Source organism: Punctularia strigosozonata (genome assembly GCF_000264995.1).
Source record: "Punctularia strigosozonata HHB-11173 SS5 unplaced genomic scaffold PUNSTscaffold_14, whole genome shotgun sequence".
In the NCBI taxonomy this organism is placed as follows: Eukaryota; Fungi; Basidiomycota; class Agaricomycetes; order Corticiales; family Punctulariaceae; genus Punctularia; species Punctularia strigosozonata.
The window spans coordinates 3,333-30,613 of NW_006767446.1; the positions used below are offsets into that span (position 1 = coordinate 3,333).

Below are 27,281 nucleotides of genomic sequence, written 5' to 3' on the forward strand. Positions count from 1 at the left end.
GACTGAGGGCCTCGTTCTGTCGACGAAGAGCCTGTCAGCGAAGCCGCGCCCGCATCATTACGACCTGGCTCCCTACTTTCCGTCAACCTCGGCAAAAACAAGGAATCACCACTCGAATCCGTCGACGATTTCGTGAGGGGCGTTCAGGTTTTTGGACCTCATGCGGACGTTTTGGTAATCAACGTGTCCAGTCCCAACACTCCCGGATTACGGTGAGTCGAAGAGAAGCTGGTGATCGTGATTATTCCTGACTGTTTGTGAAGCAACCTTCAGAAGCGAAGTCATTTGGGTGATCTTCTTGCGGGTGTCGTTCAAGCGCGCAACGACCTGCAGGCGAGTTCATCGCGTAAACCGAAACTTATGCTCAAGCTCTCGCCTGATTTAACGGCGGACGACGTGAGGGAGATCGCGGAGGTCGTCCGCTCCAGTGGTGTGGATGGCGTTATTGTTAGCAATACCACAATCAGCAGGCCGCGGGGCCTTACCCACCGTTCGTCTCCCTTGACGCTGTCACTACGTTCTGTCACTGATGACGACCTCCTTGTCTCCAGCCAATAAGACCGAAGCCGGCGGACTGTCGGGACCGCCTCTCAAACATCTGTCGCTGGCCGTCCTACGCACCCTCCGCTCGAATCTTCCCGAGTCCATACCCATCATCGGCTGCGGCGGCATCACCTCAGGGGCAGACGCGCTGGATTACGCCAGAGCCGGAGCGAGCATGGTGCAGATCTACACGCACTTTGGATACGACGGCGTTGGCGCGTGTCGAAGGATCAAAGACGAGCTTTCTGATATCTTGCGAAGGGAAGGAACCACCTGGAAGGAGGTCGTTAGCGGAGCAGCTTCCGAGGCGAGCCTGAAAGCGGATACAAACGAGGCGAAGGAGCAGAGTATGCAGCAATTGATAGAGGAGGCCGAAGATCTGTGTAAGCTCTTGGATAATCTCACCGGGAAGCTATAAGCCTGTACGAAAAATCTGACATCTTCCTCTCGTTGTGCTCATGTTCCAATGTCTGCAATAGACGGAAATGTTTGCATAGTGGAACGGTGTCCTACTCCGAGAGCGTATCCACAGGATTGTGCAGAGAGACTTGGCCTCGAGTCTAATCAATATGCAGCACATCAATTTGTTCAATCTGATCTGTTGTTGAGTTCATCTGACAATGTCAGTCAGCATAGTAGACATACACGGACGTATGGAGTCAATCGCTCACCTTCATTCCAATAACACGACCCTCGTCGACGAGGATACTCTGATACTCGTACTGCTCTCTACTTGCTACGTAAACATATGGCAGCAAGCTCACGATTGGACATTTCCAGACGCTTGCAGCATGCAGCACGTTCCGCTCGGTCACGGCTCGGGTTCGATTTGCTAGTTCTCTTACCTCTGAACCTACGCTTTTGTCGTGTCGCTGGTTCTCATCCTGGCTATCGTGATCTTCATCGTTCATGCCACTCGTGGTGTATGTCGCGTCCATTAACAGTCCGGCATTCCATCCGTGTGACTCTCTCTGTGTCTCCGTCAGTTCATCGTCACTCTGCTCTCTCCTGCGCCTTTCGCGCTCCGTCCGCTCGGCCAACACCCGCTTCTCTGTCTCCCATATGAATCGCTTCACCGTCAGCGGGTTGAAATCAGACACGTATATGCACGCCCTCTCGTCCGGCTCTCTGTCCTCGGGTATATTTACGTATCTCTGACCGCAAGTGGTTGCGATCCAGTGACCAGGGATATCTTCCCCCTCAAACCAGCGAGTGCGTTGCGGACCCCAGATGCTCCATGGAACAGATGGGTGATCAGGTGCGGCTCCGGTGTGTTCGCGGCCAGTGGCCAAGCTCCCACGGACATATGGCTGAAGTCCTACTTCGTGATCACGGCTTGTCGTCGTTGAGGGAACGAAGCTAGGCCCGTTGTGTGACTGCATTAGTTCGCACAGCGCGCGCCGATGGACTACAAATGCGAAGGCCATTACAGGCCCGGCCAAGGGTATGCCGTACGGACCACGGGTCCGTATCGTCCGGTCCTGGAAGAAGAGTTTGAATATGACAATGGCGTTTTCGGCAGACGAAGGATGCAGCGGCTGGCCTTGATTGGGGGGGAGCGGACGATGACGGCCCCCCGGCGGACGCGCGACGGGGCGCGTGGGGATTCGGCTCCCCTCTGCAAGTTGACCGGACGAGTCGCACGCCCGGCTGCAGAGGCGGGAGCTCCAATGAGAGGATCGGCTTTATTTCTTGTATTGGTTCGATCGGGGCATGGTTGGACGTCCAATCCGGAGCCGGGGAGAGCCAGGGCATACATACGATATCGAGACAGTTGGCTCTATGATTGGGCAGCACGATCGTATCGTGCGTTAGTAGGGTGAAGCCTGTGTAAATCCCCCGGCCTGCGTCCGCCCTCTGAAGAGGATCGTAAGAGGCAATCCGCCAACGACATGTATGCACGTACCATGAGGAGATCTCCCGTAAACCAATCGTACACGACCATCTCGTCGCCTTCGCGATCCGGAGGATGTAGAATAAGTAAGATGATCAGCTGTCCGATGATCTCGATCCGGATTCTGTGATTTCCTGCACCAGCGCGACCGAGGTAGAGGACGGGCTGACGGGCCAGAGGGTGGGATGCGCCAGTGGACAAGCTCAAGAGATGCAATCGGAGGACCCAAAAGTTGGGCGTGCCAGATTGAGTATGATGGATTGCCGAAGGCGATGTCGTATCGAGAGCACTATGGCGGAGTCAGTGTAATTTCAGGATCATGAAAGAGATGTAATGAAGGCGATGAAGAACGCACCGAGTAGCAATCACGATCAAGTCATGTTCAACGACGTTGAGCCCGACATCGATAATTTCCTCCCCGACGTCAATCCTCTTCCACTGAACTTCCTCGCTCGGCGTCGGCTTGCTAGGCAACCGGACATAGTGTATAGCCTTAGTGGTAGTTGCGGAGTCTCCGTCGCTCCACCCGGACTCTCCCAGAAGGTAGACGCCGGCGGTGAGATCATATATACCGCTTGTGCGATGCCCGACATGTGATTCGGTCGTCCCTGTGAAGTGTAGCTTGGACCAATTCTTCTCGCGTGTGCGCAAAGCTCGGAGACGCGAAGCGACGTGATCGAGGGTGGGCGACTCGTCGGCGGGAGTGACTGCTGCAAGAGAGGCTTGGAGTGCGTATTGTACACGTGGTGAGGTGGTTATGATGGCGCGGAGGGTCCGGCATGTGCAGACGGTAGCGAAGAGCGAGAGGTAGGAAAGCTGTACGAGAATCTCGATAATGATTTCAGGCGGCAGAGATAACAAGCCTGGCGCCATGTTTGATTTTCTCAAAATTGTCTAGTGTCCTACATGCTTCAGTCTTTGCGTCGCGAGTTGCTCGGGATACGCTCAATCGCATACCTTTGATTAGGCGAACTACCCTCCAGGCTCCACGCGAGATGCGATTGATGGTCGCGGGCGATCTTGCACAACGTTGAATGTCGTTCGGCGCAATCAGACGCAACGGGTATCTGGAAGATTCTTGGTGGTTGGAGGAGCAATGACTTGAGCGCCGACACGCGATTGTGCAGGATGCATCATGATCAGTGGCGTTGACTCGAACTTGCTGCGGTTGGAGTATGGGTATGGGCGCTGGGATATCTATATCATTCACGTCATCCACGAACCAGAACGTGAGCGGATCCAAAACCGAGAATGTGCCGGTGATGGCTTGATTGGTTGACGGTGGACTCAGCCATGACGAAGCTCTCTGGGCGTGGTGCAATACTGCAAAGCATACGTCTGTAGAGATATCCAGACCGTCTTTCATGTTCGCTTGACGCATTCAACGTCAACGTGCAACAGAGATGCCTGATGTCCGATTAAAGATGATGTCTACATTGGTCGGATGCAGGGAGGTGGAGATCATTTGCACCAGATTCACAGGACCTCAGGTTGGCGAGAAGGCGAGGTCACGATAAGCGCCCGTGTGGCACAGTGTTTGGACGTGTGGTGGGTCAAGCGGTCCTCTAACTCTTTGTCCTTGGACATTATTGGCCACATTTCTGTCTATTTCCTCGTCTCCGCGTCAGGCTATGAACCATGATGCCCAGGATGCCGCCATGGCTCTGCTCGATCTTACACACCAACCTGCGCCCAACCGGTCCCGGCGAGGTACCATAGCCTCTTTGTTGAGCCCCGCCCCGGATCCGCCACCGGTCGCGTCGTCCTCGAAGACACGGATCGACTCTCTGCTGCATATCGACACTACAACTACCGGCAGGCCAGTGCTCACACCCGCGTACTATGAGAGGAGAACGGAGGGTATGGAGGAGGGAGACGGTGCCGAGGGATACGACTGCATATGCCGGGTACCCCAGGAAATCGGCTCGTTCGGCGTGGCCTGCGACAAGTGCGGGCGTTGGTGCCATGGGGTATGCGTCGGGCTGCTTACTGCACCGGCGGAGGACGAGGTATGGAGATGCTGGCAGTGCGATCCGTCGACGATAGACCGGGTAATGAAAGCGCAACGAGAGCGGGCCCGCTTACGAGAGGAAGAGGCGAACAGACAGCGGGAGCGGGAGATGTTGGAGAGAGAGGGAGACAAGGTGCGCAGGAGAGGCAGCCCCGGCGTCGAGAGGAAGCGCAAGGTCGGCGCGTCGGATGGCAGCGGGGCGGGCGTGAAGCGGAAGAGGAGGAGCTCAACGTCGGTCGCACACATAACGCCTTCAACGTCGTGGGCTCCGCAGACGCCGGTGACGACCGTCCCGCCACCGCTACTCGAACCGTCCACGTCCCGAACGTCGCAGCAACCACACCCTGCTACCGAGGAAGACCATATCGACATCGACAGCGAGCCATGGGCGTCCTCGACCTACGTCCCCATCACCAGCGATATAATACCATATCAGGAGACTCGGGATCTTCTCAAACATCATGCACAACGATGGCGCGGCATGTCTGCTCTCGAGCCGCCTATCGAGCACCCGCCGGACCCGTACCGCTATCCGTACAGCACGACCCCGGTTGACGTACCTTATTCCGCCTTCACGAACCCCCCTCCTACGATCCTACATCCCGGGAACACCACACATCCTTCCTCTACCTCGACATCAGCCCGGCCAGCGCCATACGCCCTCCATACCGCCCAACCGCTCCCCGCATCCACTCTCATCACCCCTTACCTAAGCACCATACTCCCTTCCGCCGTCTACCTCGCTGATGAACTCAACGGCTATGCACATACTGGCTTACCTCGAGCTCACGTCCATCTCGTCGGGCCCCCGATAGACGTTGCCCTGGATGCTCGCGGGACAGGCAACCAAGGCCGATGGGTCAGAAGCGGTTGTCGCCCGAACGCGGTGATAAGACCCGTTCTTTGTAATAAGGGCAAGGGCAAGGGCAAGGAACGCATGCGTGAGCATGCCATGGACCTTGACGAGCAGCCAGCTGAGGCTGGAGCGAAGGATGACAAGGACGAAGAAACCTTATCGTTCGCCGTATTCGCGCTCCGCGACCTCAAAGCGCACGAAGAAGTCATTCTGGGTTGGGAATGGGACGATGGTTGTGTCGTCCATAAGCTGCCGGCGTTGATAGAACGACCATGGACCTTTCCGTACGTGGCTTATGTTTCAACTTGCGCCACAGGACGATTCTCATGCATACATCAGCCCTCATCAATTTCGCCGCTTGCGTGATCAAATGTCTATGATCGTCAATACGCTTGCGTCTTCATTCACTACCTGCGCATGTGGCTCGTCCGCGAAAGACTGCGCCCTCAATCTCATGTCCTCCTTCGTCGATTCTCCAGGTCAGGTCAACCTGGAACGTATGCATGGGTTCCCGTTTCCGGATACGCTCGACCCTAGAAAACACGTGGAAGATCCTGGTGGTGGCGACCACATCGACCTCGGTCCTCTCATCGGCAGAGAACGCGGGTTTCGAACTCGAGAGCGTGTTCCATGGTCCGGCGGCATCGGCGGCGTCGAGATGGTCCCACAATCCGCGGCCACGACTCCTTACGGCGAGCCTGAAGCTCCTGGCGGTCGGCGGCGGCACGGTAAGACGAATAAATTGCGCTCAGATCATGCCATCTCGCTTGATCGGGGCAATACCGTTAACGAAGTTGCCCGTGCTTTTCGTTCAATGCAGAGCGAAACGGTCGATGAGTCGATGCTGCCTCCATCTCTGAAGCGCCGCAAGTTCGATCCCAGCGAACACGCGTCTCCGAGGAAGGGGAAGGGGAAGGGGAAGGATGTGGAGGAATGGGACTCGTCGGTTGGAAAAGCTGAGAGACAAGGCTACGATGATGCGGATGAAGACATGGAGGATGCCACGGCGCAACCCGAGCACGAAAAGGAAATGCCGCCTCGTTTACGGAAAGGGTGGATCCGCGACAGCTTGGACGCACTGCGTGAGGGCACGCGCTTAGGTAGCGTTACTTTCGACCAGCTTCGTGATGACGCTGTTGGAGAGGCCGATGCTTGGAACTCGGCAGCGGACGAGAGGGCAACACATAGCGCAGCCGGTACGAGAATCGCTTCGTTATCTTTTTTCGCTCCAGTCTCAGTATTATCCACAGCTGCTTCTCCGGAGGTCATTACCTCCCCTGAGAGATCCATTCCCACTCCTGTTCCTCGTTCGCCTTCCCCAGCTCCCACAGAAGACACGATCCCTCCGCATGTCGAAGCCAGCCAAACGCTCGCGCATGTGGCTCCGGATGCCGCTCACGTCCACAACCATGCACCTGCGATAACGGGGCCTGTCCTTTCTCCCTCGACCCGGTTCTCCAACCTTTCCCTTGATAGTCCACTGGCCCCTCCAGCCCCAACTCCCCGCTCGTTTGGCCTCGCCAGTCTCCTCAACCCATCACCGATGCCAACCAGGAAGCCCACACCGGTTGCTGCCGCGTCTCAGTCTCCCCGAATAACAACCCCGCCTCCTGTCATTGAAGCGCGTTCGGAGCCGGAGCCTCCCTCTTCTGGCTCCCCTACAGCCTTGAAGGGCGTTACGGATAGCCCGTCATCTATGGTTGTCGACGAGGTGGATGCAAAGCCTGCCGATGCGTCAACGGGTGGTTCCCATCTCGTCAAGGATACGCCGACCCCGCCTCTTGAGACGCCCAATGTGCAGATTGCCGAAGTTCTTGAGACACCAAATGTGCAGGATGACACCCAAGTTCCGCCTGTCGACGTGCCCATGGACGATTCCGCAGCACCGGTCGCTGAATCAGGCCGTCGTCCTGATGACGTTTCCTCCGTGCTGGCTCAGGGACACCCCGAGCGGTCGTCTCCATCCGAACTGGTGATGGATGAACCGCCTGCGGCCCGTGCCTACACCGACCCGCCTGAGGAGGCAGGTGAAGCCGCACTGCAGGATACTCAATCCGACCCGGGCATGGACGTTGATGAGGTCGCGATCGCGGTTGGTGAAGACTCGGTTTCGTCACTTATCGATCCGAGCCCTCTTCCACATGAGGGACACGAAGCGGTCTCAGGCAACGAACCCTCTGCAAATCGCCGACCATCCCTCGACCATGCGAGTTACGGACGCGAGCCAGTAGCATCCGAGGAGGCGCTCGAACTTTCAGCCTCCCCCGGAACTGCACAGCTGCCGGACTTCCAGGCTTCCAATAGCGATCATCCGGAGCCGACAAATGTTGCACCTTTGGACGCGTCTACTCAGGTGGTTCCCGAGCCATCTTTGCCCTCTTCGCCTCCTGTAGATGCCACGCCTGCGGAAGCGAACCCTCAACCATTTCGCGAACGCACTCCCCAGCCCATCCGCGAACTCACCCCCCAGCCGGTTCAAGAATCCACTCCACCGCCAGCGGATGCGGGTGCTCCTCAGGCGATTCGCGAGCCCACTCCGCCTCCCGCTCCTCCAAAGAAGCTGACGCTCAGGGACTACGCTGAGCGTAAGAAGAAGCAACAGGCCGAAGCTGAGGCGGCTGCGCGCATCGCTGCCGAAGCAGAAGCCGAGGCTAGGACGAGGGCAGAGGAGGAGGCCAGAGAGCAGGCCGAACGTGAGGCATTGGAGCGAGCGGCCACGGAGAAGGTAGTAGAGACTGTGCCAGAAGCGCCGGCCGATCCAGCATCTCCGGATACCGAGCGGCCAAAGGAGAACGGGGTCACCGAAACGCACCCACACGCAGTCGTTGATAGTTCAGCATCTGATCTCAAGCTCCGGTCACCCGCATCGACAGAAGGCGACGCGCATCTTCAGTTCAAGCTCTCTCTGCCTAAAGACGACCTCCCGCCTAACGGCAAGGAGGTATCGAACGGTGTTGCACCTTCCCATGTGGAGCACGTTGGATCTGCCAGTGCGGACGGCACTCCTGCACCTTCCACCCCGGTCGCCGATGTCGCGTCGTTGCAGCCTAGACACCCCTCTCCCGAGATCGAAGATGATCGTCAGTCACTTCAGGCTAAGATCGAAAGCATGGATCATGACTCCGCACTTCTCGGACTGAGCAAGCCACGCCCACCTACCGCTCCATTGAGTGAACGTCAAGCGCAGCAGGGCAAATTGCCCACTGAACCCTCTTCGCGGTTATTCACGTCCGACGGGCCCGCACCTGTGCGTATACGGCGACCATCTATCGCTCGTTCGCATGAAGACGGCGAGATCACTAACTCGCCTCCTGCTCCGCTACCGCAATCTCTACCTTCGGCTCCTTCGGCGCCTACTGCAACAGTCAAGGCGAGAACACCGCCGACGCAGCCGCGCTCTTTCCAAGCCTCGCCTTCTCCCCTTCCACGCGCTGTCCCGTCCTCGCCGCGGCGAAACTCGCTCTCGACGGTATATCGCGATGGCCCGCCGCCGTTGGCACCAACCGGGCCTGCCATCAGGCCGCCTAGTGGACCTAGGGCGCTGAGGGGCGGGCAGGGAAGACCGCCTCTTCCACCATCTGGACGGCAGCTCGGGAGCGGGTTCAATCCGCCCAGTGGGCCTCGTGGATCGGATCGCGACAGGGACAGGGACAGGGACCGAGGAAGAGATAGGGATAGTGCGTGGGGGGATAGGGACCGCGACCGAGGCAGAGATCGGGGCTGGCATCGAGGACGTGGAAGGGGGAGCGGTTGGGCTTGATGTGATTCTTTCAGCGCGTGGATATGTTGCAGTTGTGCTTGTGCTAACTTATCTCCTTCCGCTTTGTTTTCCTGGTGTTTCGCGCTGCGCTCGTACTTATATCCTACATTATGTGTGCCCGACGTGTATTCTTCTCTCTCACGGGTAGTCCCAATGCATCAGTAAACGGACAACGGAACTGTCGGTCTCCCTGCGAGTCTGCACGAATGCACGGATGCACATTACGCGAATTCGTATCAGCTCATGTATGTAAGATGCTATTGAAGATGCAATGCTGATGCAAACGAAGGAGTATGTAGGCTGGCCTGATGAATGGAAGGTATATCACAAATGGGAAGCCTCATGATAGCTATAGCGTTGGGATGTCAGGCCCCAGTGCATCAGACAGTGCAGCGCGCTGCCGAGCTGGTGTTACGTTCGCTAATGCCTGAGAAGCGGGTGGTAAAGCACGTCAACTTTGGAGGCTGCATGAGAAGACCAGAGAAGTATTGGACGCAAGCAGGGCCAGAGCGGAAGGGTTTCGTAACACTGAGGATTGTTCAAGGCTGTCTGTGCAGGCCAAGAGTGTCGTCGCTTGTGATCGATGAGGTAAACTGCGTGACAGTACTTGTTGTGAAGACGCGCTCGCCGTGAACGAACCACGAGAATGCGGAAGAAAATCGCAGCATGGTGTGGGCGCGCATTTGCATTCTCTCAAAAACCCGTAACAACACTCGCAAGAGAGAGAATTGTTGTCGCAGCTGGCAGAGGATGAGGGGAAACGCACCCCGCTACGAGACGCCAAGAAGTTACGTAAGCGGAGAATGATGGGGAGGGTGTGATGGGGTTTCTTCCGCGACTTCTGTGAACGACGACGCCAAGCGCGGCCTCAAAAAGGGGGACGGCGACGATGCCTGCCCCAACGCCCGTCCGCTCTTCTCACCACCACACCACCGACCCAAGTCGCCGTGCTCGCACCGCGCATCCACTCGCTCTCCGTATCCTCGCCGTCGCTCCGTAACTAATCTCAGTTCTCTATCGACCACCGTTTCGACATGCCTCGCTACGCCTTCACCTTCGCCCTCGCCGCATCGGCCGTGGCTATCAGCGCCAATGCGCAGGCGACCTACACGTATACCTCTGGCACCCCGCTCGCCAGCAAGGCCTTCTCCTACCCCGACGGCATTGTAAGAATGATATCTCTATGATTCAACCTCCGTGGAATTAACAAGTTACTTGACAGCCCTACCAAGCCGACCCCGACAATGGCGTCCGTGGCACTCAGTCCGGATACAACCTTTGCAACTCGACCACGGAGGGACAGTCCTCGATGTGCCAGACGGCATTCATCAACTCCATCGACGGTTCGTGATCATTTTACCCTTCCGTGTCTTAAGGCTCATCATCGCTACCAGACTTTTGCCTGTGGGCTCCTCCTTCTGGTCCTGACACTATCGGCGACACTGAGCACGAGGAAGTCGCGTGGTGCACCAAGCCCGGACGTGGAACTCGTGTCATCCCCGAGGGTGCCCTTCAGGGTGTGCAGTTTATGAAGACCCCCGACTATCTCCAGGTAATTTCATTGATCTTCGCTTTCGTCGTGAATTCGACTGAGACTCGTTCAGGTGGTTGGCTTCATTGACCAGACCAAGATCAACATCCCCTCTGACGATGGCGGAGGAGAGCTTGACCCCCATGGTGCTGACTTCGTACGTGTCTTCCGTCGTCGTAGATCTGGCGCGCGCTCATAGACCATGTAGCGTGGTAACCCCCTCGGCGGTCTCGTGTACACGACCGGCTTCCCTGCCTCGAAGGGCGACAACAAGACCTTCATCCAGGTTATCGAGTGGCACAAGTCCGTTCCCACTATTCCCGTTCTATGGTTCGAAGACACATTGGACTGACGTCGCTCCTAGCTTCATGGGTGGCAACCAATTCTGCTTCAAGATCTGCGACCCCGCCGGCGCGCACGCGGCCGACTATTGCCAACACATCTACGACCGAATCGGCTGCATGTACAACGCGCCGAACAACGCCCAGAACGGGACCTTCACCTCGTGCGAGGGCGACAACCAGGACTTCCCCGGCGTGTACACCCAGGACGGCCAGGTGATGACCTACACCCAGCCGCCCGAGTCGCTCGGCGCGATTCAGACGATGCCTTACACCGCGCGCGTTCCCGCTTCCAGCAACTGCGCGACCTATTCGAGCGCGCAACTGTTCGCTGCCGCTACCTCCACTGCGTGAGTCGCGTTTGCCTTTGTCTTGACCTTCTTCCCTTACCTTCACTAGTGCCTCTGGATCGGCGGCTGCCACCGCCAAGGGCTCTTCCACCGCCTCCGGCTCTGGCGCTCAAGCGTCTCAGACCAACACAAGCAGCGCCGGCTCCCTCGCCGTCAGCGGAGTAGCCGCCGTAGTTGCTGCCGTCTTCGCCGCCGCAGCGTTGGCCTAGGCTGGCTCTCGCGTTGTGGGGAACGGACTTAGCGCCTCCGCACGCATCATCCAACGGCATGTAGGTCGATGAGATGGACTATGGATTGGATTAGACGGTGTCTCGCGGACGCGGACTCGGACTTCACGCTTTCATTCACACCTTTACGCACACCTCCTATGACCGCGCTCCGGGAGTGTTATCGTAGTTGGCCCTTAGCTTATCATTCGCGTCGGTGCGCGAGCCAATATCATATGTTTTCCAAGACTGGTCATATTTTTCGAGTGCGACCAGCAAGTTGTTCAATCGTGGGTCGTCGTCCCCGTGGACCGCGGAAAACGCCGAGCGAGCACGTGCGGCTGCGGATGCTGAACTTGGCGGGCGCTCCACCGACGGACGTCAGTTTCGCTCGCTCGTCATCTGTGTCCCAGCCCCTCACCGATTGGATTTAGCCATAAGTATCCTCGAGAGCTACGAACCATGTCCTCAATCTCTCCTGACTGCCGCTCCCTTTCCTTGTCCTCCATTGACCCATAACATCTCACCAACATGATCGGCTCTTCGAGTTGTCGTCTTGTAACGAACCTGCTTTTGTTGGCAAATTGCGCCAGCTTTGCACATGCGCAGACCTTCGGGAGGCGTAGGCGCACGGGCATCGCCGGCGGAGCTATCGCTGGCATAGTTATCGGTACGTCTCTGATATCAAATCTTATTTACGCCCGTCTCACACCCTGCTAGCTGCACTCGCCGTCATCTTCCTTTGTCTCCTATGTTCGGTCTTCCGGCGACGTCGCCAAATGCGATTTATGTCGCCTATGGGCGCCCCACCCACGGGATATAATGGCGCGCCAAGCGGTCGCAAAGTCGGCTTCATGTATTTCCCGAATCGCACTGGACAGAACTCTGGTGCTGGAATGGCAGAGGCCGGGATGGGAACCGGCGCTGGCTACGGTCATAATAACCCCGGACATGGTACCTATGGTGGTGGCGGTGGTACGTTGCGATCGCTTTTGCACTGTCTGCGGTGTTCACCTTCGTTCGATCAGACCGGATGCAGATGCCGCAAGCCGCACCCGCGCCCGGCCCTACGCACCCTGAACAGATCAACATGCCTTCCCCACCTCCGGTTTACCAACCTACCAACAAAGGATATGCACCAGTATGTGATTTCCCTCGCGCGTACTGTCACATTCGCTTACGCCCATCTTACAGCCTCCCGGAGCGCCTCCCGCTGCTCACACCCAACACGAATATGCTCCCGTATGTCTTCTCTATTCCACGCTGCCACCGCGCGGCGCTCACTTCATGTCATAGCCGACTGGTCCTCCCCCGCCCAAAGCTTGAGCACCTGTTCCAGACTTCCAATGTGACATATGGTATGACGGATGTCATACTGTATGAAGCAGTGCGTGTAATGATACGCGGATACGGTTTATGCTGCCGCCGTGAATAAGCAACTTGACCTGAAACGCACGATAAACTTAAGGACGGCTGGCTAAACACCATCCGCGTGACGGTGGAAATACACCGATCCCCTCGCTCCGACTCCATGACCGTTGACTCTTCGCTCTTCAGAACTGAATAGGCGAGCATGCCTGGGTGCGTGACCTTGTGAGTTAGAAGCCGTACGCATGTATAATTGTCAAAGCCTCACCGTCTGGATACAGACCAAGCTCCCGCAACAATCACCCGAGCTTACGCAAGGTTGATCGATACTGCCACAAGCTTGTGTCGATCGAGCCAGCGCTAGCAATGCAACCATGTACGCGATCGAGTATGACTGAAACTTCATGTCGACTTCCGCTTGGAGTCAGTCCCCATTCTCAGACGAGCTCGGTCGGGTTTCCTACTCACCAAACGAATAGCGAGGAGGGGATAAATAAGGGCGGCTACGAGGGCATCAACAAGAATGCCGCTCTTATAGAGTGGACGATACGTCAACGATAGTTGTCGCACGTTTTGCGATCTAAACCTGGTTGATTGCGCAGAACGGTAGTGGGTCGTATGACAACGGTGCTCCCAGGGGTACTTATTGCTTCCAGTACTGGCTGAAAGAAGCATAGAACGCAGCGTCCCGGAGCGTTACCCATGGTGAAGGCAGTTACCAGATCTGACTCGTGGTGATCTTGCATATTTAACGCTCCTTTCCCCTGTTTGCGATACGTTCGACAGTTTGCTTATCATTTTGATCGGAAAGATCCATGCAATCCCCCAAGCGGCACTTGGGTGAGAACCACAAGCTGTCTACTATGCTCGTTCTATCTTACTATGGTGCAGACCTTGGGCTAGTATCTCCGTTAGCTGGACATAGACCCCACGCAAGAAAACCGAGCTATCCTCACCCCGGTCCCGTTGACGATACAGATACGGTTTCCGCAACAGTCCGACGATGAACTGCAAGCTTCGCCCACTGCTAGGCAAGCCTGCGCACTCCCGGACAAGAGGAGTAGCACGGCCGCACACGCCATCACGTATAGTTGAAATTTCATGTTGATATTTGTGTAAGTTTCTGTTCTGAAGTTTAACAAGTATGAAGAGTTTATCAGACGCGACTCACGAACCGTGTGGAGAGCAGGGGACTGTTGAGACATTTGTCACCAGCTCTCGCTCCTTTATGTAGCGCCGTGAGCCGGGCACTCCACATCACCCTCACTACTGATCCGCAGAGATGCACCGAGTCGCATGATAGCAAGGCTGATGCAACACTCATCTGGTCTCCGTTGCAGTGCATTTCACTCTGATAAAGCTGTGATGCGTAGCATGCAACCATCGTCGGCTATATTCCTGCATACTAAGACGCCACGTCGGACCGCAGTGACTGATGTACGATTCTGATCGCCGGAATTCTCTGAAGCAGGTCATGAGACCTGACGGTAGGGGTACGTTAGGGCGTGTTCAAGCGTTTGACGCTGGTTGACGCTGGTTGAAACGCCGGTCTCCTAGAGCATCTGCAAAGCAAGGTGATGCTGGTGCGATACGACTGTTACCATAATGAACCGCTTACGATCTTATTCGGTGCATGACAAATATTTACTTCAACCCGCAAACGATGAGCGTCTCTATTAGCTCACAAGGGACGCATACATCATGCGGGGCGGCACCTGGTCCCGCTATGAACTCGATGAGGATGCGGACTATCCAGGAACTGCATTGGTGGAGCAGACCTACACAAACGAGCGTGAGTCTGATGACGCAGATATCGTATCATTCTACATGAATTTCTCTTGCTGCTCTGCCCCGGTGGGAGCCAAGCTAGGGGTGTCGCCATAAGGCTACGGAAGGGTATTTGAAAATTGGACGTGTACTGAGAGCGTCAGAGGATTATTGGCGCAATGGTATACACACGACTCTGATGCACCATGATTGTCGTGACTTTGATTGATGTGATCTCGTTATAATTGTCTAAGCATAAGTAATACCGCACCCTTCCAACTTCAACCGCTTTGATTCCTGTCCGTTGCCTAAAATTGAGTATCCGATACCCCCCGTGCAAATGAAACATCACAGACTTGAAGAAGAGTTCATGGTCAAATTTATCATGGCACTTCTCCTATCTTTCACCATCATGCACGACGGCAAACAGGGTATTGTTAGGCCAGCCGTAATTGCAACAAGCAGTCCATTCCCGGATCTCGGACATTCATCTGGATCGTAAATTCGAGTACAAAGAATTGCTATTTGTAACTGTTTGCGGCGAAACAAGAGGAAAGTGCCGTAAGTGTTAAATAGGTGTTAAGAGAGACCGCATGCTATCTCCCGCCGTGAGGAATGCAGGGCTGTTGACCTCGATACTTGGCATGAGCAAACAAAACATGAGAAGGGGAATGTCGCTGGAACCAATGCCGGCACATGGGTGACTCGCACACAGCAGTGTCGGGACATTGTTCACCTGAGATAATCGCAGCATAAGCAAGGAATCAACATTTGCTGAAATGGAAACTATGGGCAACGAAGTCATACACTCACAGACAGACATCTCGAATCGGATCGGGGAGGAGCAATGTTTGCAAGTGATCTGCCGTGGTTCCGTCGGGTTGACTGCAGTGATTCTGTTGAACCTTGGAGCTCGATAATCAGCATGAGTATGGTTCGTTGATACGCAATCGTGTCTAACCTTCGATGTTGAGGAAGAATTACCGATCTGGAAAGGTAACAGGACGGGCAAAATGTACACCGACAGTCGCAGCCTGCCACGCGTATATATATCAGCACGGTCTCTCGTTGATTGAGTCACGAACACACATTCCCACAGTTTTCCCGACGCCCCGATACCACATCCGTCGCATATTCCCTGAACAATGCCGTAGGATATGAGATCGGTGCCATGTGCGGTATAGGCCGGCAGCTTCATGAACACATGCTTCGGGTGGAAGAAAAATGGGAAGCATCGCATGCAAATCTCGACATTGTAGCAAGTACGGCCTGCGGGCTCAGATTAGCTGTCAAACCTCACCGTGCAGAAGGTTGAAGTGCATGCTACGTACATCTGTACACTTCCGATCTGCTGTTGAGCGGCGCCTTGCATGAATCGCACATGCTTGCCCGGGACCTCGTCAAGAGATCGGGTTCTGGAGCGTTCGAAGCAGCACGAGAACCAAGTCGGCGAGAGCTACTGCAGTTGCCCATCGGTAAAGGCGCCCAGCGTACCATAGAATGCACGTAGGGGGGATGAACTTGAATGTCAGTGATACAAGTTGGATTGCGGTGTGGAGCAATAATAAGGCGTATTGGGCATCAGCTCAAGCTCGAGCCTCGATAATCTGGGCTTGCTGAACCCATAAGAACACATGAGAGCCTCGATGCCTCATGTCTTCTGTGTGCGCGTGGCGTGCTGTGTTGCTGGTAATAAGCTCATGATTGTGATCGAGACTCCGCTGCAGATGCAAGCATTCATGCAAATTTACAGCACGCAAGCGGTGCAATCAGTGACCGTCAAACACGAGATGTGAGCAAAATAACCACTCAGAATACAAATGTGGTAGTGCCGTGTGTGATGATCGATGTGAAACGCGGTTTAGGAGCAATAAGCGCCGAGGAAGCCGCCTCGAACCTGCCGTTTTACACATTCCTATGCCACGAATCGAAGCGCGACACCATACGCATTCCGTTCAGCATGGTAGGAGTGAGGTGCATACCAACGATGTCGACATCCAATAGCGCTGCAGCTTGGCCCGAATATCAAGCAGCCGGAGCTCTTCCGCGGCACATGTTATATGGTGCAGACATACTATCTCACGCAATGGCAGCGCACGAGGCTGAAAGATGGCCATTGTTCATCGCTTGGAGTATACAGCAGAGGAGTCACCGTGGGAGGTCCAGGTACTTGCCAGAACCCATGAGGGTAAACGCGGACGCACGCAGAGTCTAGCCAAGGAGCGATTTGCCGAGCCAGAGAGCGGGCCCGTACCATATGACACCGATGTTCAGGCTATCAAAGTACAGTTGTCGAACTTCCAGTGACCGGGAGCATGGCCCTGAAGCCATGAATAGCAGCCCGGGTTCTGGCAGACGACCGTGTCAGGACAATGAGAGCCTGTCGCACAGTTAGTCAGCGGATGCGTCTGGACAGAACGAAGACGTACAATCCCACAGCGAGTTGCGTACTGGGCCATTGCAGGCTTTACACGACAACGGGAAGGAAACGGACGGATAGTGCATGCTGAAGTAGCGAACATAACTATTGCAAGCGCACATGAGGGAATATCCTGTATAAAATCGAGGTCATATGCTCACGACGTGTGTATCGGATGTTTCTGGTAGCGCAAAGGGAAGCACGAGTGGCAGAAGGCTACAGCGGAGCCCGTGCATTCAGCACCTGTGGGACAACGATGAGAGCTGCACGGTTCGAAGTGAGGCGATCGATGCTCACACATCCAATGGAGACCACCCCACCCGTTACCACATCCGTCACAAATCCAATGAGGCATCCCATTCAAGACCACCTCTATTTCACCGTTTCCGGCAGCAGGAACTCGGACAAAGGCATGCCGCGGATGGTGTAGTTTCGGGAAGCACTTTTGGCAGGAGTCGTAATCTGAGCATCCGAGACCTAAAAACGGAGGAAGTCAGTAGGCGATCTGGTAGATGCATAGATCACGAGATGCGTGACGGAGAACAACACGATGAGCGAAGAGGGAATCAGCACGGCTCACATCTGTACCGATCCGTCTTGGTATATATCTCCTTCTTACACGAGTCGCAGCTATGCCCGGTGGAGGGTCCCTTCGCTTTCTGCCTCTGGGCCTGGATGATCTGGAATACGCCGGCGCCAGCGTGGACGAGGCCGGAGGGATCGATGGTACCCGCGACTCCAGTGGCCAAGTTGAGAAAGGTATCAGCCATCGCAGGAAATCGTGGAGGGATGAGAGATGGCAAGCGCTGCAGGTTGCCATCTCCTGAGTCATATGGATTGCGAGGATAGCAGACACGCTGTCAATCGCTTATGTTCCGACTTATCAAGTGACAAGATTCAATGGTTTTCGAGGAAGGGCCGCAGCCTCGCTAGTACACATCTGAGCGCGGCGCGAAGAGAGATGCTACATCCAGCCCAGCTGATCAAACGTTGGGCTTATAAGTCACATTGAGAACGAGTGAAGGTGGACCGTGGTCGACGTTCGACCAGGTTCGTTTATTTTTAGACGTATGTATGGCTATGCACCCTGCACGTGCCCTTCGTGATTGCTTTTTTCGCAGGAGTCCTGGGGCAGCTTTAGCCTTTTCCTCTTACTGTATGACTCCCTTTTTCGCACTTTCAGAGACGGGTCGAAACGCGATATACTGAGGAGGCTCCATTGACTGCATGCATGACTGCATTCTTCTTACCATTCATCGCGCGATCGCGCCCTACGAGTGATGCGGAACACTTCGGACCAGTTCAGTGTGGCAGGACTCAAGCCCAGTGACAGTCGGTAAAGAATCTTCTTGGTTGGTACGCGCATCTCCTTCTGGTCGACATCGCTGTGAGGCGGCCTCGTGTTTGGCCGGCTTGTGACCGGTATTATCAAAGACATGGCATACGCTATCCGTCAGTAGACGCACACTACTATTTACTGCTAATATTACCTCGTGTTTGATCAGCCTATCGAGCCCGCCCTCGGGTCTCTATATTCGATCGACTGTGCGACTGCTGGCGCAAACTTGTGGGCGTACGCACCACGCTCAAGTCGGCCAGCAATATGCACAGACTCCCGATCAACATCCATTCAAGCGCACTTGCGTTATCTCTGGTCATGAAGCTTACCGTCGATGGCATAATTTCCGCGTCTCTGAGGTGACGAGCGTCAGCAAAAGAGCTGCTGATCGTCGGCCTCTGCGGTGAATAATGGGCGCAAAGATTGCCGTCGGCCTTCCCGATTCGCCCAAGGCCGATCCGAGAACTCCTCCGAGGTGCATGTAAGCGCTACGTGGTCTAGTACATCGCATCGCACAAAAACATCCGGGTCTCCTATCTCACCGCACCTCGCGCTTGTCCCAGCTTCCCATCCGATTTCGTCGTGCTATCAAGCGCAAAAGTACTCCAAGAACCCGCACAACGATGTTCTCTTTCCTGCTACCGCCGAGCCGCGTTCACTCCAGCCGTCGAAGCGCCGGCTTCCAATGGACACAAGAATCATTTTCCCATCATCGTGGCGTCGTCTCCTCTATTGCGGGCTGAACATGGATCCACTACCCCGTCGGAGTTCAGAACTTCGAATGTAGAGAATATGTGCTCTCGCCTGGACTCGAACGCGGTTGTGTGATCCCCAGCGCGCGCAACCTATGGCGTGTGCGTCGTTCCAGCGTCCTCCCCCTTCCACAGCGGGAAGGAGCGGGGCCAAGCGCGGGATTCGGTGCGTCATTTGGACCTCTCCTCCCGTAACTCCTTGTTCATGCGTCCCTTGCGGAAGCGCTTCGGCGTTGCATTGTTGCAATGCCGGTGCGATGGTCCGGCCCCTTATCGAACTTTGCGAGCACACACGAGCGCGTGGCCGGCTTCTCGCAAGTGACCGGCGGTGCGATCGGACAGAGACTGTCACGCGGGCTACGTTCTCGTCGAACGAGAGGCTGCTTGAGGACAAGGCCGGGAGATGCGGCGGACGAGGGTTCGTTCGTGGTGTGGATGGGAGCTGCCGCGGAGATATAGGCAGAACAAGAGGCGGATCACGGTTTGCTTTGCCGGTGAATGAACTGCTGTAGGTGACGGGCTATTTCGCTAGGTTCGTTCGCGTTTGGTTATGCATGACATGCCCGTCTTGGAGACGGTTTCATCACGACCGCTGCCGTACCGAGCACGTCCCGGCTGTCAACCTGTGAAACAGTCCACAGACGCTGTGGGGCCGATCTCAGCTGATCCCAGCGGACGCCGATTCCTAAACTGATCCCGACGAGGGCGGATGGCGTTGTGGCGCGGGCGCGGAAATCGGACAGGCACAGCGCGAAGCGAAGTTGGAGCAAACCATGGTTGAAAGTTCGCTGAAAGGCCCCGATCGATAGTGCTTTGGATTCAACACGATCGTTGATTAGATGGCCGGTGTTCTGATAGTGTTTGATCTGCTTCGACACGCGCCAAGATAGCGTTGCCGTTCCCTTCGCGAGGGGGGACATTGAACGGACAACGGTGCGTGAGTCTTACGTCAACGTTCAATGCGGCTGTCTTCGTCACCTCTCAGTATTCCCCGGACTCGCTCAGGACGCAGCCGGTGGGTCAGACGTCCTCAAGTCTGAGTCATTCATCCCTTCTTTTCGCCTCGTGAACTCCCACCCACCCCGAAGCGATCCGCGATTTTCGGACGGGTGTCCATGCGAACACGGCAGGCTTGCGACGGGGGACATGGATAATATTATGCGATTTCGGCGCGAAGCGCACGGTCCATCGCGCTGGAATCGCAGCACCAGCACCCGACGCTTTAATCGGACAGAAGTCGTGCGCTCCCGAGACATTTAACAACGGCCATACACATTGCCTCGGACACTATCCCGCCCCTAACATCGACCCTCTCCATAATGGACGGCTCCAATACTTCCAAGCCCAAGTTCCGTGTCGCGATTGTGTGAGTACTCCGAGGCGTTGACTACCGATCGTTCTTCTCGCAGAGGCTAAACTGACATGGGCTTCTGCTCTTCGGCGTTTCGTCAGTGGCGGCGGCGTCGCGGGTCTCACACTCGCGCTGACCCTCTGCCGAGATCCGAACATCGAAATCGACATCTACGAGGCCGCCAACCAGTTCGCCGAGGTCGGGGCCGGCATTGGGCTATGGCCCCGCTGCTGGCATATCCTCCGCCAGTTAGGCGTCTTCGACGACGTTGCATCCAAAAAGCCCGACTTCGTTGGCGACAATACTCCAAGTGAGTTCAAATATGTACTTAACGCCCGCCCCTGGACACGCTAATCAACAATTCTAAGCCCCGGTGTTCAGATTCCGGAAAGGTGATCAGTCAAGGGGTATCGACTTTTGGGACATGAGGACCCCCGGTACGGTTGCGAATTTCAACACTCGAAAGTTTCTTCGCTGACCGCGCCACAGGCGGCCTTCTGCAGATTCACCGCGCCGACTTCCAGTCCGCGCTACTCGCACACCTCCCATCCGGTCCCAATTGCCGGAAGCACCTCTCTAAGCGCCTCGCCTCGTACTCCGAAACGTCACCCTCCCCTTCCTCTCCCGTCACCCTCACTTTTGAAGATGGCTCGATTGCAGCATGTGATGTTCTCCTCGGTGCCGACGGTATTCGCTCCGCGGTCCGTAAGCAGATGTGCAAGGAGTTGGGTTTGGGCAGTGGAGACCCCGTCTTCAGCGGCAAGATTGCCTTTCGATGCTTAGTATGCACTGAGCAGCTGCGAGCGATCGCGCCAAATCACCCGTGCCTTAGCTCCGGTATGGAGGTGAGACATTCGCTCTGCGTCCCTGTTCCTTGTCTGACATGCGCTCGTCTGTTGCAGTTTGTCGGAGAGAACGGTGTACGTCACCGCTTGAATTTTCAACTCGACTCAGTATGACTGACTTCCTCTACTTATGAGAAGTTCATACTATGCTATCTCATAAACGGCGGGAAGACTGTCAACTTTGTCGCGTTTTCGTTCATGAACGAGCTTGAAGGCACGCGGCTTGATGGCCCACCGGTCCGGATCGGTACAAGAGAAGAAGTGATGCAGCACTTCGGCCACTGGGATGCGGACGTTCAGGTGCTCCTCCAGGTACTCAGTCATACAAACCGCCATTTCGATTAACCATAGACTAACATACGTCCGTTGTACAGTGCGTTGATGCACCAAAACGATGGGCAATCGAGGTATCACCGACATTAGAGACTTTCGTCTCTGGGCGTGTAGCTCTCCTCGGCGACGCTGTAAGTTCCTATACTCATTTGCATACTCTTGCTCACATCAATGACCAGGCACATGGTATGGCCCCGTTCCAAGGGGCGGGCGCTGGACAGGGCGTCGAGGACGCTTATCTACTTGGCACGCTCCTCACGCATCCGTCTGCCTCCCTTGCCTCACTTCCCCGGATACTCAAAATCTACGATGCTGTACGCAGGCCGTACGCTCAAGAAGCAGTTCGCCGCTCCCGCCAGGCGGGTATGCTCTACACACTTCGAGACGAACAGTTCCGCGATATCGGCATCCTGGCGAAGCAAAACGGACGCGCGGCGGGACAACTGGGCGCGAAGCTCAACGGCCTGGCGCATGCGATATACGACATCTGGAAATGGTGTTGGACGACGACCCTTGACGGGGACGTTTCGCGGGCGATTGAAATGTTGCGAGCACAATGACACTAACAACTCGAACACTGCGAGTGAGATTAGGACAACACTAAATACTATTCTGGACGTACCGCATGTTTTTGGATATGATGTGGTTACCGGGAATTTCTTCATTGTCCCCTTCGTATTTGCTCCTCCCGCCCATTGGCGCGAGTTGTCTCCAGGCAGCACTCCGGAATTATTGACGATCCCCATTCAATGGTCAAAATATCATACCACCGTCAAACCTGTCACCAGCGTTAGTCTAGTCAGCGTAAGGCGAAACTGAAGCCACGTTTGTGGTCTGCTTATGCAACCTCAGCCGTCCATCGCCGCGAATCAACGATCTGCATAGCAGGATACCTTCTTGCATGTGAGTGAAACAGTAGTTTATAGTACACGATGTCCCATCGGCATAGAAAGCACAGAGTTTACAGAAGTCCATACCTCTCCTCCCTCAAGCCACCTCGATCCCCTTGAAATGTACCCCGGTCGCGGTCAAGGCATCCTTGATCCTTTCCATTCCCCAGAAAACCTTCTCTTCTTCCAGCCTCCTGCCGACGACCTCCACTCCAACGGGTAGCCCCTCCATCTTCTTCGCGTCATACATCTTCCACGCGCCCTTGGCGATGCTGTTCGGCATGCGCTTCCACAGATCGCGCGGGACGGCGTCGAGCGCAGCGTCGACGTTGGTGACAGGCATGACGCCCGCAGAGTAGTCGAGGAGATTCCACAGAAAGGTGTACCCACAGCTACAGAAGCCGTCGTACATCCCTCCGGCGGGCACGGCCGGCGCCGCGTTGGGGACGCAAAGAACGTAGTCGACGTTCTTCTCCTTCATGTACTCGTACCATTCCGCCCTGTAGCCTTCCCTCTCCTTCACCAACCCCCAGAGTTCCGGCGTAGTCGGTCTGTTCCACCTCTCGACTAGGCCCGCCCAGATTTCGTCCTTCCAGACGGTCCTGAGTAGCCAGGCGTAGACGCGCTTGATGAATGCAGGGACGCGGAAGGCGAAGAGCATACGAGCCACGCCGGGGTCATTCCACTCGAAGTATGAACGGAAGAATGAGTTCAGAACAGAGCAACCATCGTTGTTGAGAAGGATGGATGCGGCACGAAGGCCGCGGTAAGGCGACGGCGCGTCCGAGAGGTTGATGATTGAATCTCCGCGAGCAGATAGCGCATCGACGGTCAGTTGCAGCGCCCGTAGACAAGCGGGGGTTGGATCCACGACACCTGGAGAAATCCTTGAGGCAGGATATGGTAAGAACGAGGAACGAACACGTACCATCTGTCCACAGTACGCCCCACCGGATTTCGCGCTTCTCGTCCTCCATCTCCTTCTTCACCTCTTCACCTCTCCAAGGGATAGGATGGCAGCTGTGGTCGTATGTCCACGGCTTCATGTCCACGATGCTTTTTAGAAAGTATCCTAGATCTTCCAAAGTGCGAGTCATGGGTGAGTACCTATCGCGAACGCGGAGTTTAGATCGGAAAAAGGTTTCGTCAAGGCGTCATACGCACACCGCAGGAACGCCTTCCTGCCCGGGCATCGTCGTCATGCACCCCGTGCGAGGCATGCGGCCGGTGCTGCACTTGATGGTGTATATTCCCGAGTAATGAGAAGGTACCCGGACGCTTCCTGCGACGTCCGTGCCTATAGTTTAGGCGTGTCAATGTCATAATCATGAAGCAGAGCAACGAGCGAGACAGCATCGTTCGGGCCTAGCCGCAGCAGTGATGTGGAGGGAGGTCACTTACCTATGCCAATGCGGCTTCCACCGAAAGCAAGCAACGCAGATTCCCCTCCAGTGGAACCGCCTGGCGAGTATGCCTTATTAAAGGGGTTCGAGGTCCTGCCGAATACCTACAAAGACAGATGTCAGGCTTGTGTCAACGCAGTGCATGTAAAACAAGGAGATGGACGCACGTCGTTGGTGCTTTCGAAGCTGAGTAGTGTGATGGGGATATTTGTCTTCACGAACGGGACGGCCCCTGATATACTTATGGTCAAAAGAGTCTTGTCTCGTGAAAATGATGGATCTCACCAGCATCCTTGAGCAGCCTCACAAGTGCCGCATCCTTCTTGAACGGCTTGCCAACCAACTTGGAATGCCCCATGCACGCATCATACCCGGCCACGCCAGTAATATCCTTGAGGCTGACTGGAACGCCGGCAAGACTGCCTTGGAAGTTGACCTCGGCCACTCCACCGCCCTTCTTCGCACTTGCGATCAAAGCCTCGGCGCGCCCGATCATCACCTCCGTCAGGCAATTAGTTTCCTGGTGCGCTTCGAGGGCACGTTTACCGTAAGCCTTGAGTACGTCGCTCGCGCTCCATGCCCCGGCCCGAACGTTGGAGGCGGTGGAAGCAACAGGTGTGTTAAGGATCGCGATGTCCGAGGAGGTGAGAGGGGTATGGTATGCTGCTGGAAGGGAAGCAATGGCGTGCTGACGCTCTGCCTGTTTGAATCGGCTGCATGAAGAGTCAAATTATGGTCAAATGAACCTCAATGCGATAAGGATATGAGTCCACTCACCAATCGCGCCGATGGGCGAGGTATCCTAGGAAGAAAACCATACGCGTTCAGTCACTAGTCAGGATGAAGAGCACGGCGGGGTTGGAGACAGGTCAGGATCCATGCCACGCCCATGCGATTGATGTATGTATACAGAGCCCTACGGGCGCCTGATAGCAAGGAAGAATCGAACAACCACGGGAACAGAGCCTGAGAGTCATCCACCTAGAGTACACAGTACGTATGCCGTCCTATGCCGTCACGGTGTCCGTGCTAATGGCGTGAAGCGTCCAATTATGCGTCGGTGCATGTCTAGGCCATGGACGAGTCGATAATGATAGTACTGCCGAGCGGGTTCTTTACAGCAGAACAAGAGCATACCATAAAGGACCAAGAGCATCGAATTCAGTGGAAAGAGGATTGTACACGTGATTAGTCAGTACACACATATATGGGCGCCACCCCCTATTCGAGCGTTGGTGGCGACCTGCCGCTACCGACAATCGTCTGCTGCCCTTCACTCGTTACATCGTTGACCGTCAGGAAAACCGTGGCAGGCCCTGGCGGATACACTCTTCCATTTGTAGGCACTGTGAACGTCAACGAATCGCGGGCGGATGACATCTTTGCGTCCATAAACACCAGGCGTGCACCGGAGTGGAACGAATGGGTGGAGAAACCCATGTCCATGAGCGATACTAGACCCGGATCGCGTCAATTGCTTCATAATTCTTCAGAAATTCATGATATGCTTACCCTGAATATTCTTCGCGGCAAGGTTCCTCGGGATGGTAATCGGTACGGTTACGCTCTTCCCGAATGGGATCGTCTTCGGTAGTTTGCCGATCGTAGGTCGCTCCATCTGCATGAACGGAGGGTCCAACGTCTGGACTCTGAACTCGCTAGGGAACTTCAGACCCGGCTTCTCTGTGAAATTGCCGTTCGGGTTGCTACCGGCGATGTAAAAGTTGCCTTGAGGAGTAAGTGTCACTGTCGAGTGGTACATGCGTGCTATGTCGGTGTTCGGCATGCCCCTGTTGGTGAGCCTCTGGCCCAGAGGAAGGTCGGGGGTGTAGAGGGAAGGCGTTCCAACGTGATGGTCCGCATTCGACTCGCCGACAGGGTTGGAGATGGAGTTGATGGCAGGGAAGCCCGTGCCCGCGCCGTTTATGAGGAGTATTTGACCGTTGGGGAGATGCAGAAGCTCGGGCATTGTCCGAGCTTCAAGCATATGTTCGACTTCCCAACCTTTGGCGATGCCTTCCTCCGTAAGCGTGATGCGGCTGCACTGTGACGAGGCGGGCATTTGCGAGGACAGGTTGCTAGGCGGGTGATCTTCCGGCGTGATAGCAGTTCCACCGCACACCAAGACCTGATGACCACTGTCAGACCTGGGATCACGGAGCGAACGGATACTTCGTACCTCAGGGGTGTAGTTTGGAGGCGAGAGAGGGAGCAAGATGGCCGATCCATCGATCGGATTGGTAACGCGAACATTGTTCGGTATGTCGGGAAGTTTGTTTCAGTGTGCGTCTCGATGTCATATATAATGGTCTGGTTGCCCGCAATCATGAAAACGCGACCGTCAGGCAGCGCGAACGCTCTATGGAAGACATGAGTGTCTACATGAAGTTCCAACGAATCTATGTATTACCTTGGGGAAAGGTTTGCCGGCAGGCTCCTTTCCAGAAACGCGGATGGTCTAGGCACACCACCATCTTTGGGCGGGAAGAATTCGAATGAGTTCTGCGGGGCGGTGTTATAGAAGAGCACGCCAACATTCGAGCCTGGGATACTATGAGTAGAGAGCGTGACGAGACATTTCTGAGCTTGGACTTACCACCGATTATCATGAGGCCGCCATCAAAAATACGGATTGCGGTGGTATACCAGCGGGGTACGGCGAGTGTAAGATGCTCAGGATCCTCGAATAGAGTGCAGCCTTCTCCGGTGGGAGGCTCGCAAGGCTCGAAGATGCGGATCGCATTCAAACCAGAAGCAGCGGCCGGATTGGGGGTATCACTCATCTCGACTTGGGAGCCAGCTACACTGACCTGGGAACCATTAGCACATTTCATGTATAATGCTTCCCTCATCTAAAAGGGATGCATACCATTGACCCATTGCTGATCATAGCGCCAGATGCGCAGAATGTATTGGAGAGTACCCTAAGAGGTGTCGCTGTGTTCGTCTCGAGATTCCACAATGCGCCCCAGGCCGAGTGGTTGTTGATCTGCAAGGGGTCATTGCTTGCCCCTATGAACGCACGACTGTGTCACTTTGCGTAAAACATATCGAGCTAATCATCCCAAAACTCACAGTCAAATGTTACGACAAGCGTAGGAGACACGACGACGGCTTCCAGTGCCACGATACCCGAGTTTCCTTTGAGGTTGAATGACCATTGTGGCGAAGGCGATGCCGCAAGGACTAAGACAACTCCGTAGCATAGTACAACAGAAAGGATGGTGCGCATGGCATGAACTAGTCCGTCCATCGGCCGGGGCGAAATGCGGAGGCAAGGCGACGTGGGCAGCTCATATACGTCTTGCGCATAGATGCGAAG

General features: G+C 55.5%; 9 protein-coding genes and 1 pseudogene across 10 annotated transcripts in view; 6 read left to right on the plus strand and 4 right to left on the minus strand.

Moving 5' to 3' along the window:
- The window catches only part of PUNSTDRAFT_54990 (dihydroorotate dehydrogenase), a 2,319-nt gene extending 1,246 nt beyond the window's left edge, over positions 1-1,073 (plus strand). Inside the window, exons 5-7 of the mRNA XM_007387393.1 lie at positions 136-212; positions 264-490; positions 552-1,073. Coding sequence (XP_007387455.1) covers positions 136-212; positions 264-490; positions 552-961 — 714 coding nt within the window. The 3' untranslated portion in view covers positions 962-1,073. The remainder of the gene's footprint in view (positions 1-135; positions 213-263; positions 491-551) is intronic.
- Positions 1,074-1,202: 129 nt separating this feature from the next.
- PUNSTDRAFT_74857 (uncharacterized protein) lies at positions 1,203-3,310 on the minus strand (the record flags this gene model as incomplete). The annotated part of the gene is made up of 6 exons (XM_007387394.1): positions 1,203-1,388; positions 1,587-1,836; positions 1,921-2,086; positions 2,136-2,400; positions 2,450-2,726; positions 2,793-3,310. 6 exons carry the CDS (start codon positions 3,308-3,310, stop codon positions 1,203-1,205), a joined length of 1,662 nt encoding a protein of 553 aa, XP_007387456.1.
- A 907-nt stretch (positions 3,311-4,217) lies between these two features.
- PUNSTDRAFT_91924 (uncharacterized protein) lies at positions 4,218-6,907 on the plus strand (the record flags this gene model as incomplete). The annotated part of the gene is made up of 3 exons (XM_007387395.1): positions 4,218-5,588; positions 5,644-6,500; positions 6,555-6,907. Coding segments are annotated over exons 1-3 (2,499 nt in total), but the record flags the coding sequence as incomplete, so codon positions are not given.
- A 57-nt stretch (positions 6,908-6,964) lies between these two features.
- PUNSTDRAFT_54991 (uncharacterized protein) lies at positions 6,965-7,765 on the plus strand (the record flags this gene model as incomplete). The annotated part of the gene is made up of 1 exon (XM_007387396.1): positions 6,965-7,765. A coding segment is annotated over exon 1 (697 nt), but the record flags the coding sequence as incomplete, so codon positions are not given.
- Positions 7,766-9,975: 2,210 nt separating this feature from the next.
- Positions 9,976-11,745, plus strand: PUNSTDRAFT_107338 (uncharacterized protein). Its single transcript, XM_007387397.1, has 7 exons — positions 9,976-10,230; positions 10,287-10,407; positions 10,459-10,616; positions 10,669-10,752; positions 10,804-10,898; positions 10,960-11,286; positions 11,336-11,745. Exons 1-7 carry the CDS (start codon positions 10,099-10,101, stop codon positions 11,493-11,495), a joined length of 1,077 nt encoding a protein of 358 aa, XP_007387459.1. The 5' UTR covers positions 9,976-10,098; the 3' UTR covers positions 11,496-11,745.
- A 167-nt stretch (positions 11,746-11,912) lies between these two features.
- PUNSTDRAFT_122447 (uncharacterized protein) lies at positions 11,913-12,899 on the plus strand. The gene is made up of 5 exons (XM_007387398.1): positions 11,913-12,162; positions 12,213-12,467; positions 12,521-12,633; positions 12,687-12,734; positions 12,789-12,899. The coding sequence occupies exons 1-5, from the start codon at positions 12,024-12,026 to the stop codon at positions 12,816-12,818; spliced, it is 585 nt and encodes a 194-aa protein (XP_007387460.1). The 5' UTR covers positions 11,913-12,023; the 3' UTR covers positions 12,819-12,899.
- A 3,830-nt stretch (positions 12,900-16,729) lies between these two features.
- PUNSTDRAFT_122448 (uncharacterized protein) lies at positions 16,730-17,887 on the minus strand. The gene is made up of 5 exons (XM_007387399.1): positions 17,627-17,887; positions 17,344-17,523; positions 17,208-17,289; positions 17,057-17,151; positions 16,730-17,007 (listed from the first exon to the last, which is right to left on the minus strand). Exons 1-5 carry the CDS (start codon positions 17,814-17,816, stop codon positions 16,898-16,900), a joined length of 657 nt encoding a protein of 218 aa, XP_007387461.1. The 5' UTR covers positions 17,817-17,887; the 3' UTR covers positions 16,730-16,897.
- A 2,569-nt stretch (positions 17,888-20,456) lies between these two features.
- Positions 20,457-22,329, plus strand: PUNSTDRAFT_145991 (salicylate hydroxylase; the record flags this gene model as incomplete). Its single annotated transcript, XM_007387400.1, has 8 exons — positions 20,457-20,503; positions 20,590-20,798; positions 20,857-20,925; positions 20,978-21,333; positions 21,391-21,408; positions 21,472-21,645; positions 21,708-21,797; positions 21,846-22,329. The coding sequence occupies 8 exons, from the start codon at positions 20,457-20,459 to the stop codon at positions 22,224-22,226; spliced, it is 1,344 nt and encodes a 447-aa protein (XP_007387462.1). The 3' UTR covers positions 22,227-22,329.
- Positions 22,330-22,591: 262 nt separating this feature from the next.
- Positions 22,592-24,777, minus strand: PUNSTDRAFT_107344 (acetamidase; the record flags this gene model as incomplete). The annotated part of the gene is made up of 7 exons (XM_007387401.1): positions 22,592-23,432; positions 23,485-23,663; positions 23,721-23,853; positions 23,958-24,063; positions 24,127-24,191; positions 24,245-24,672; positions 24,737-24,777. 7 exons carry the CDS (start codon positions 24,775-24,777, stop codon positions 22,654-22,656), a joined length of 1,731 nt encoding a protein of 576 aa, XP_007387463.1. The 3' UTR covers positions 22,592-22,653.
- Positions 24,778-25,183: 406 nt separating this feature from the next.
- On the minus strand, positions 25,184-27,191 carry PUNSTDRAFT_23529 (annotated as a pseudogene; the record flags this gene model as incomplete). Its single annotated transcript has 7 exons — positions 25,184-25,413; positions 25,472-26,087; positions 26,139-26,318; positions 26,370-26,502; positions 26,556-26,769; positions 26,829-26,971; positions 27,035-27,191. Coding segments are annotated over 7 exons (1,673 nt in total), but the record flags the coding sequence as incomplete, so codon positions are not given.
- Positions 27,192-27,281: the final 90 nt, after the last annotated feature.